Source organism: Epinephelus fuscoguttatus, linkage group LG14 (genome assembly GCF_011397635.1).
Source record: "Epinephelus fuscoguttatus linkage group LG14, E.fuscoguttatus.final_Chr_v1".
Taxonomy (NCBI): Eukaryota; Metazoa; Chordata; class Actinopteri; order Perciformes; family Serranidae; genus Epinephelus; species Epinephelus fuscoguttatus.
The window spans coordinates 12,931,030-12,941,414 of record NC_064765.1 but is presented as its reverse complement, the minus strand read 5'-3'; the positions used below and the strand labels follow the sequence as shown (position 1 = coordinate 12,941,414).

General features: G+C 45.2%; 2 protein-coding genes across 4 annotated transcripts in view; one reads left to right on the top strand and one right to left on the bottom strand.

Annotated features, from left to right (window-relative positions):
- Window positions 1-511: 511 nt before the first annotated feature.
- Window positions 512-10,385, top strand: part of pld1a (phospholipase D1a) — a 67,095-nt gene continuing 57,221 nt past the window's right edge. Inside the window, exon 1 of one of the 3 annotated variants that reach the window (XM_049597189.1) lies at window positions 512-575. The gene's annotated coding sequence lies outside the window, so the exon portion shown is untranslated. Of the gene's footprint in view, window positions 576-7,286; window positions 7,361-8,999; window positions 9,180-10,385 lie in introns of those variants that run through there. The other 2 variants (XM_049597190.1, XM_049597187.1) reach the window with 2 other exon arrangements.
- On the bottom strand, window positions 719-2,771 carry ghsra (growth hormone secretagogue receptor a). The gene is made up of 2 exons (XM_049597201.1): window positions 1,837-2,771; window positions 719-1,648 (listed from the first exon to the last, which is right to left on the bottom strand). The coding sequence occupies exons 1-2, from the start codon at window positions 2,672-2,674 to the stop codon at window positions 1,335-1,337; spliced, it is 1,152 nt and encodes a 383-aa protein (XP_049453158.1). The 5' UTR covers window positions 2,675-2,771; the 3' UTR covers window positions 719-1,334.

The following is a 10,385-nucleotide window of genomic DNA, read 5'->3' as shown; positions in this document are numbered from 1 at the left end:
CTGTTTTCAGTGGATCGTTTTTGTGTAAACATGGTTTACATTTGATCAGATGTGCTTAATTTTACTGTTTGATCTGAGTTTGAGAAAATCGAGGGAGGGTTTCTGTCTCGATCCGTTTCTATGCCGTTTGTGTCTCTGATTGCAGGTATACGAAAATGCGAAAGTACAATCTGTAGTGCAGCAACAGCCCCAGCGAAACGCGTTATCCAGTTGATTTGAGCTGAGAGATGAGCAGGGGAGAACTGGGCGCTGGTAAGTTTACCACAGTTCATTTGCACACACTACCCACATTGTTGTGACATAAAGCTGGTTGAAAATCAGCAAAGCATCCCTTAAACAAGATTAAAGTAATCTATACTTACGAAAAACAAACATAAAGATATAATAATCTTGGGAATGTTTGCATTCAATATGTTTTGTAGCCCACATGAAGCAAACTCCAACCTTGTTGAACCCCACTGCTGTGCAGCACATGGCATCACAGGAATATTCATTCTCTTAGTTTCAGGGCATGAACCCAAACCCCGTTGGCCTGTCTTGGCAGCGTCGACACAGCAGGGACTTCCATTTCCAAGGTAGGGGGCAATAAAATGTAATAAGAGTGACAAAGTACATTTACATCTTCACACTCTAACAAATAACAGAAATCACATCCTGAAGAACAACACCTGGCACACAATACACACATGCAAATCTCTCTTTATATCTCTCTCTCTCACACACTCACACACACACACACACACACACACACACACACTGCACCGCTGCCACTCCCTGAAGGAGTGCAGACCAGTGCCACAAATTCTACAGTGCTTTCTTTGTCATCCAGAGTATGAATACAATATAAGGCAATTGTAAATGTCTGTTATATTTATATGTGTGCGTGTATTCCGGGTGTGTGAGCCCCCATGTTGTTCACATTTGGATCAATACAAGCACTTGAGGCTGGTGTGTGTGTGTGTGTGTGTGTGTGTGTGTGTGTGTGTGTGTTTTCCACTCCACCAGTGGTGCTTTTGAAATGCTGCTGAGTGTGTTGTATGAATACTGGATGGCACTTGCTGAAATAATCCAACAAGAAAATGAACTGTTTGACAAAAATCGAAGTTCTATTGATGCGTGTTGACAAAGTGGATAGAGGCTTACAGCTTTTTGTGGTTTGCACTTTTCTCATCCTGTTTCTTTTTGTCCCAGTTGAATAAAGGCAAGTGCTGCACTCACATGTGCAGAACAGTTTTTCTAGGCCCTGACAGAAATAATGGCTTTGGGTGAGTGTTATCATCTTATGACTGATAGTTTTTCAAATCATATCCACACTTTTTTTGACAGTCATACGTTTAGAAGCTAACTGTGGATTCCGTCCAGCCGTTTGAGCCGTCTCCCTTCATGGTGCTGGCTGTGCGGCCTCTTGTAGGCTGACTGTCGGTCAGGCCGAAGAGGCGCGCCGCTGCGCCCCTGTACTTCCAGGACATGGTGTTGTAGAGGATGGGGTTGATGGCGGCGCTCAGATAGAAGAGAACCACGGACACCAAACTGCAGTACTCGGACAACACAGACAGCAGCGGGGACGGTGCGTCCAGAAAGCGGAACTGCAGGTAGCGACCCACATGGAACGGCAACCAGCATAGGACGAAGGCCAGGACCACCACCACTGACGGAGGGAGGAGGATGAGCAGGTGGGGAGGAGGAGGAGGAGGAAAAGGAGAGGGAGGGGTGGAGAGAGGAGTCATTAGTGTAATCGTTGCTTAATATAGATGAATGTTCACTATGATGACAAGTTCAGCCTGGACGAGGTGAGGCCCTGTGTGTGTGCGTAATCTGCGCGCTCTCCAAACTTACCCAGCATCTTGATGGTCTGCCTGTTGCTTTTATCCCGGTGAGCCACACGGGAGCTGATGTTTGTCTCTCTGTGCCTCTGCCACAGCCTGCGGCCTATGAGGCTGTAGAGCACTGTGAGACAGAAGACCGGCATGAAGAAGAACACAGAGCTTAACCACACCATGGCCCCCATCAGGCCCGACTCCACTGCGTAATGCGTCATCTTACACTCCCGGGTGTCCGTTTCCTCCGGGGAGAAGCCAGTCTCATTCATTCCCGAGCTGTAATCTGGCCACATACTGTCACGCTCCACTCCCACCATGACAAACACAGGCCCGGCGCTCAGCAGAGACACTGTCCAGAGTAGCAGAATGAGGGCGCGCACCCGCCTTTTGGTAACCAGGGCCTTGGCACGCAGCGGGAAACAAATGGCCAGGTAGCGCTCCACTGAGAGCGCAGTGATGCTCAGGATGGTGGAGTAGGTGCATGACTCTGACACGAACTGAAAGAGCTTGCAGAGCGCGGCCCCAAACCGCCAGGGCCTGTACCTCCACATCCGGTAAAGGTCCAGTGGCATACAGAGGAAGATGAACAGGTCTGACACGGCCATGCTACACAGGTACAGGTTAGTGGTAGTGCGCATGTCCCGGTACTTACTGACTACCAAGATGGTCATGACGTTCCCGGTCACCCCGATCAGAAACAGCAGCGTGCAGGCGACGGTGATGACAGTGAGGAGAGGGATTGAGTAGTAATTAAGAGGAGGCAGGCCAAGGTCAGCGTTCCTTGTGGCGTTGTGGGTCTCCTCCCAGCTGCAGTTATGGGAGAGGCACAGCGAGAGATTGGGCCAAGAGGGCATGCTGTCGTTGCGCGGTTATTCACGGGGCCGTGTCTGGCCCTTACTGCTGAAGGCACCCCGGGTCTGGGACTCCTCACGCCCATTGACGCTGCCCTTTCCTCCCATCATCAGTGTTTGAGGTGCAGAGGTGATGGCACAGATTGGCAGCCGTGCGTAAAACCAAAAAATCCTTGCGTAAAGCTTGTTTACAGAAAAGGGTAAACAAGTTGCAGTTATGAGCGGAACTTCTGACGTCCTCCAGCGAGCAGACAGTCCTCTGCAGAGTCTGACACAAACACCTGGCTATTTTAGGTAACTCCAAATTATCCTCTTCATCTGAAACACGCACTCGAAAGTGGTCCAGCGGTATTTGGTGCTTGTTCAAAAGAGGTGTGGGCGTGTTGGGTTCAAAATAAGCTACATGCTGGATATTTTGCGCATCACCAAACGGAATCAATGCGGATTCTAATCAAAATAGATGCAGCAGAAAAAAATAAAACACAAACATCTGTTGAACTAAAACATTTAAAATAAAAATCTGACTTAAATACAAGTTATCTCCCGCGTCCTTTCAGTCAGTGAGAGCCCCCAGCAGCTGAGTGCTTTGGGAAAACTGAACCGTGAGGATCCTTCATGCGCCAGACAGTCCCAAAGAGTTCCCATCACCAGCGGCGCGGATCGGCAGACGCACCGGGCAGCAGCAGCAGCATGTGATGGTGAGTCAGAGGCAGGGTCGCAATGATGCGGCGGCAGCGGTGAACATCTGTCCTGGAAAGGACACCGGAGCTCAAACTCGGCCAAAGACGAACGGATAAACAACCACCACAGTGAAAACAAACACTGTGTGACGGAACGGAGACAGTTTTGTAAAAGTCACAAGCACCACGAAGGAACGTCGCATTGTCAACATGATCATGCAAATAAGACTTTGAAGGATTTAAGTGGAATAAAAGTAGTTGAGAAAGACGAAGAAATTCAGCCTGGCTCTCCAGATCTGCTCCTCTAGTTGTGGTGCGTATCCAGTGTGTGGATCCTGACTCCCAGTGAGCAAAACATCATATAGGACAGGTGAAGCGGTGTTGCTCAAGGGAGGGTGGTGTGGGGGTCTACAGAGAGTCGAGTGCTGCAACGCCACCTACAGGTGCTTTAGCGCAGTGATAACAGGGGGTTGATGCTCACCAGTTTCACAAAATCTGTTTACCATCAAGTCTTGCAGGGAGCAAACGGGAGAGAAGGGAGACCTTTGAGCCTCCGTGCAGGATCAGGATCAATTTAGTCATCAGCATCAAATTGTAAGATCCTATCTGGCCCTTGCTTCTTAAAATGATCTGCTTATTGTGATTAAGGTTTAGAAAGTACAATTTTTGCCCTGTGGAGTCATATATGTGATGCTTAATATCTCAGAGCTGACCTCTGCCCAGATAAAATCATTTAACTCCACTGCCTCAAAGACTTAAATTACATTATCGTGATGTCCGGATTTAACTCAAGGCTCCAAATGGCCTTTTGCAGAATGAGAAAAGGGGCCGTGACCATCCCTGTTTCCAAAGTGTTTGCAAATGTGTCACCTGCTGCAGAGTTTTATATGCAAAGAGCATTTAAAGCAGGTTGAGACACATAAATTGCAATTTATAGCACATGGAGAATATTCATAATTCAGCCAGAACAAAACTACTGTATACTATATGATGACATGAAAGCAGAATGACTTGAGTAACTTACTTAATGACCACATAGATATAGAGTGTATCACCTCCTAATAACTGGCAAGATGACTGGCTATTCTGCTGAAGGCAGCAAGCAGTAACTATGGAAACAGTAAGTTGAGAAAAAGGGTTTGAAGGTTCTCAGCCAAACCGTGTAACATATAAATTCTTAAAAAACTGTTAAGAATAAATTTTCATAAACTACTGCACATAATGTTTGAGCAATGTAAAATGCAGAATGTTATTTTTATTGTATCTTATATTTAATTTAATTTCAATTTTTAATTTTAATTTTTCATTTTTCATTTTTTTTTTCATTTTTTTAATTTTTATTTTTATTCACTTTTTATTATTTTTTGCACTTGGAGCACCCTTCTTAATGTGCGCGAATGTTCTGAATAAATTGACTTTCTTTTTTTAATTGATCTCAGACCATATTGCAAATGGATAAACTGAATGTAAACAGATTATAAATAGGAATAAAGTAAATGCATAGCCTATACAAATGGGTTCTATGTTTCCCGGGTTCTATGTTCCCCACTTAACCCTGCAAAAAAAGCTTCTATGTTCCCCACTCACACAAAAAGGGTTCTATGTTTCCCGGGTTCTATGTTTCCCGCTCAGCCAAGCAGGAAACATAGAACCCTTTTTGTGTGAGTGGGGAACATAGAAGCTTTTTTTGCAGCGTTAAGTGGGGAACATAGAACCCAGGAAACATAGAACCCTGGAAACATAGGGATGACCCCCAGCCAAATACCCACAGAGTAAAAAGCAGGTCCTGAAAAGTCGGTGGAACAGAAAGAACAAGGTCATCAGATACCCCGCTGGTATAATAAGCTGACCAAAGGGGGAGATAGACGCCACTGATATCAAGACAAGACAGCTTCTCACAATGCATGCAGGGTTTCACCCCAAATCCAGCACCCTGAGACTGTACACTAAGTGTAGCGAAGGGGGCCAATGACTGGTAAGCATCAGAGCCGCTGTCCATGACGCAACAACCAAGATCCAGGAATACATCAGGAAGATGGCCCCCAACGATGAGCTGCTAAGTGAATACCTCAGGCAGCAGAAACCCAAGAATGCAGAAGACGGTCGCTGGCTCAAGCCTCAATCTGGACCAAATATGGAGAATGGACTGGCAGCTGCAGAGGAACCAGTTTGCCTCCTGGACATTGCCAAAGTGCCCTTGAGCAAGGTGCAGACCCCCTAACTGATCACGCCGCCCGTCCATGGGCAGCCCCCTCGCTCTGACATCTCTCCATTTAATGCATGTATAGGTCCTATTTGTGCATGTGTGTGTATTTCAGGCCTGTGTGTGTATGACACCAGAGTGAAAAAATTGAATTTCCCTTTTTCTCCTTCTTCAACTTCTTACCTTCAAGCAGAACAAATGTTTCTGATTAACTGGAGTGCAGCTACTGTAATTTGTTTTGAACATGCTTGAATTAATTTCCCCCAAACTACACATTTCTGTGGCATAATGTTTCTACATCATGACGTCAGATGTGAAAAGATCAGATTCAAGTCAAAGATTTTGACCAAATACTGTGTTTTGGATTTGAAGTGCAGCTTTGCAGGAATAATTCATTCACTAGAAAGGACCACGCCTAAAACTCAGGAGGTAGAGCTGGAGGTAGCAGAGAAGAAGATGGTGAGGTTCTCTTTGGGAGTGACGAGGATGGATAGGAATGAGTACATCACAGGGACAGCTCATGTTAGATGTTTTGGAGAGGTCAGACTGAGACGGTTTGGACATGCTCAGAGGAGGGATAATGAATATATCGGTAGAGGGATGCTGAGGATGGAACTGCCAGGCAAGAGGCCTAGAGGAAGACCAAAGAAGAGATTTATGGATGTTGTGAAAGAGGATGTGAAGTCAGTTGGTGTGAGAGAAGAGGATGCAGAGGATAGGGTTGATAGGTTGTTCTGGGAGGATGTACTGGAGATCAGACAGAGGGAGACTCACGGCGTTTCTCAATCTGCGTTCTTGCCTGTACTTGTGTTCTTGCGGACTTGTGAAACGTCATCAGTTGCAGCCCAAGTACTGATCCAATTCAAAGTCTACATCCAGCTAAGTATGGTCCAAATGCCCGGATGTGGACTTGCTCTGCCCGTTCCATCGGGGATGCATCGGGAGGTGACAGACCAGCGGAAATGGCAGCTGTCCTTGGGAGTTTGTACTCCCGGGTCGAACTTGCCAAGTCCAAACTCCCGAGTGCGCAAGCCCAAACTTGGCATCTTTGGTATTGAGAAGCGCCTTCAGTGTGGGGGTTCCGTCTCAGGCATTTTTCCACCTGAGTTGATCACAGGCCCCCAGATGGTACCTAGAATGAGACGTGGGAGAGGTATGCACCAGATTGAATAGGAAGAAATGAAGGGGAAAGGGAAGAAAGGTTGAAGGAATGTTGATAGGTATGAGGTAGGGAGGATGATGGATGAAGGGAAGGGAAAGGGAGGATGGGTCGAGAATTCTGAGACAAACAGAGCAGGATGGGTTGATCAGGTATAAGTAGGCTTGGCAGGTAATTAGAGGTGTGGTTGAGGTGTGGCCCTGAACCGAAGTTAACAAATTAACTTCATTTATTGTCACTGACTGAAATCAAACATCCTAGCTTGCTAGCTTAGCTTAATGGGCTAACTGACAGCAGACTGGATGCCTCACAGGTGAAGCAAATGAGCAATATCAACACAGGCGTGAATCTCCTCTCAATTAGAGCGGCAATATATTTCTATTTTTACTGCACTGATGTGATCCTCATTCTGCAAATATTGTTATCTCTCTGCCCTTTGCACTGTGTTTACCCGCTGATACCATTTATGTTTATGACCGCTGGATCCTGTGTGTGTGTGTGTGTGTGTGTGAGGGAGAGAGAGAGAGAGAGAAATAAATAGAGGAAGCAAATGACAGGGATCCTGATACTCGAGCGAACACGAGCTGGACACTTGTCGGGACAGTTGTACCTTTCACAGCCTCTGTGAGACCTTTTCATCACATCTGGTATGTATCTGGCTGCTGTCATCCGATGTGTGTGTGTGTTCGGACTGTACTGTATATGCGAGTGTGTATTTGGCCTTCTCTGATCTTCAGGAAAACCGTACGAACTTCTGACATCCGTGTTGTGTAATCTAAGTACATTTCAGTGAGCCTGTGCTCGTACCAGCTGCAGTAATGATGATAAGAGGCAAACAACAAGATGAAAATAACTGTTATTTACACAGACAAAATGGCAAAATTGGTTTCTGGGACAACAGGAGGTAATTACAGCAACAGTGGGTATTTCACACTGAAATGTCACGACTGTATTTTGGTATCAGGAGAGATTTCTCTGGTTGGTGCTTTATGGCTGTGAGCTGAGTGTCTCCCATAGTTTCCCCTCACTGTTTATGGTTTTATTGCTGTACCACTTTACATTTCAGTCCTATTTCTCTATAGTTAATGTACATGTGGTTCTGGAGTGTTTCTGCCACGGCTTGTGAAGTATTGGGGCTGTCCTCTTGTCTGAACTATGCTTCCAGGGTGTGGTAGTAGAGCACAGGGTAAAGTCCCTGTCATACGGATACACACACATTTGGCATCCACCATGTGCACAAGTGTTGTGTTTCGGCCGTGAAGGGCGCAGTACATGCTTTCGTCCACAAGATGGAGGGAGAGATCTGGATGCGTGTGAGTGTTTGGCTGCCAGACTAATGAATGGTCTTGTACTACAAGTGTGGTATAAGGGGACATTTAATTAGACAAGAGCTCTTTCAATGGGAACACATAGTATGTCCATGTTTTAATTTGTTTTACCCCTTGTGATGCATTTTTACTATTGCTAAAGGGTCAGTATAGTATAAACTATTGTCCCCCTCATGCAAACATACACACACGTACACTAACATCAACCTACACATCCTATTGTCACATTTTCAGCTCTTAAATGGATGCTATTATTTGCAGTTTTTTGTTGTTGCAATCAAACATATTTTGCTATTCATAGTTTGTTATCACTTGTATTATTTTACGTATTGTTCTGTATCTCTCTGCACTTTAGCCTAACTCCCTACACTATATTTCATTATTCATTATTCTTTTTTCTTGCCTTTTTTTGTGTTTTAATTGTGCAAAAAAATTAACTATAACTATATGTGTGCGCTGAGGTTTTGGTGACACAATAATGATCAAGTTCTTGCTGTTTTTATTTTTCTATGTTGCGTTTCCTAAGCCCACAAGCACAATTCTTTTGTTTTTACCACTTATGTATGAGTCTTTATTATCTTTTCAACTATGCAGGACTCAGCACAAGTACATGCACAGGCACAGGCAGCTCATACGTGCACAGACACACACTGACAGCCAGAGAAACATGCAATACACACTGACAGTTTCGGACAGAGAAGAGAAGGAAAAGCAAGGAGAACAGCAGAAAGTGTGAAATGATGAGATAATAGGCAGGACCGGTGTGTGTGTTTTCACCCCTGAGGACTCCTCCTACATCACCAAAAGTCCACAACTTTTTCTATCCAATGAGAAGACCCTGTGGGAGGATCTCCTCACTGTGATTGGCCTGTAGTTTCACAGTCCCCTCCCTTCCTGAGGAGTTGGAGTGAGTTCCCTGATAGTTTTTTCTCAGCCACTCTAACTGAGTTCCAGAGCAGAAGGAGAGCAGGACTAACTGTCTGCTGCTGCTGTACACTTCTTTGTCTGCTCAGCTGGAGACTGTGTGTGTGTGTGTGCGTGTGAGTGTGTGTCTCAGTACTGCCGGTCTATTCAGTGAAGCCAAGTGGATTGATCAGAATAAGCCAGCATGTGGGCTGCACGTCCACAGAAAGAGCAGGTTGGTAATGTCTCCCTCTGTGTCTCTGTGTCTGCTCAGTTCTATTTGTGTCCATGGGCTGGGGGAGATCTGTGTCTCTGTGACACTCCTTGGGTTTGGGGTGTAAGTGGGATCATGTAGAGGAATGTACAGTATGTTTGCCTTTTTGCTGTTTCAGTATGTTTGATGTTTTACTGCATGGCAAATATTTATCCAACATGACAAGGTGCATAGCTGTGGCTGTCTGCAACAAGTGGTGTGTTACCTGTTGTTCAAAGCTGCACAGGTGTGTTTGTGTGTGCCCCCCCCCTCCTTCCTCACACCCTGCTGTGGAAGTTAGTTGCTGCAGCTGGAATGTCATGGGAAGACTGGAGATATTTTGCTCGCCCTCTACTCGTCTCTGTCTCTCCTCCTCTGTTGTCTCTGCAACTGATATACATGATACTGACCTCTGGCATTCAGTAGTCTCCGTATGCACAGGCAGTAGCAGGAGCATGACCTCCATGCTTGACTCTGTTGTTGCGCCAGCACACACATGCAGTAATCTTTGTTGCTGTTATTCCTGCCTGGAGCTTTACAGTATGTGCATGTGTGTTTGACTGCATTGACCCGTGCTGTGTGGTGCTATCTTGCTCAGGTCCTGATCTGTATCAATCATTAATCCAGACAGTGGGAGAATTTTAGTCTACTACCACCTTCTGTTCTTTCGTTAAAGTTATATAACATGAGTTAAACCTTTGCAATATCCTTCGTGTTCTCCGGAAGGATTGGATGGACTTGAAATATTTTTATCTTGGCAGACAGATAGAAATTTATTCCAGATGTGGACTATAGTTCACACAGTACAGTACGTTCCTGCCATATAGTGAACCCCTGTTAAAAACCCACAAACCTTGTTTTGAGTTTCCAACCACAGTCTGACTAATGTTCATTTGTGGATAATTTAAACATCATGTTTAGGATTGTACAACATACATTGTTTCTGCATCATAAGACAGTTCGTATAGGACGGATATTGGAAGCTAAAAGATTTCCATGAGATGCAAAAATAGAAGGGATTTATTTACATGGTGCAAAATATAACTCTACCATTTGGCACTCGGACCATCATTAGCACCTTGTTGCATCCGTATATATAATTCTCTATTTTTGTATCGTATTAGCTTATTTTTGGCTCGTATACACTCCTGATTCATGTTCTGTGGTAATAATTCTCAGGCATTGAGG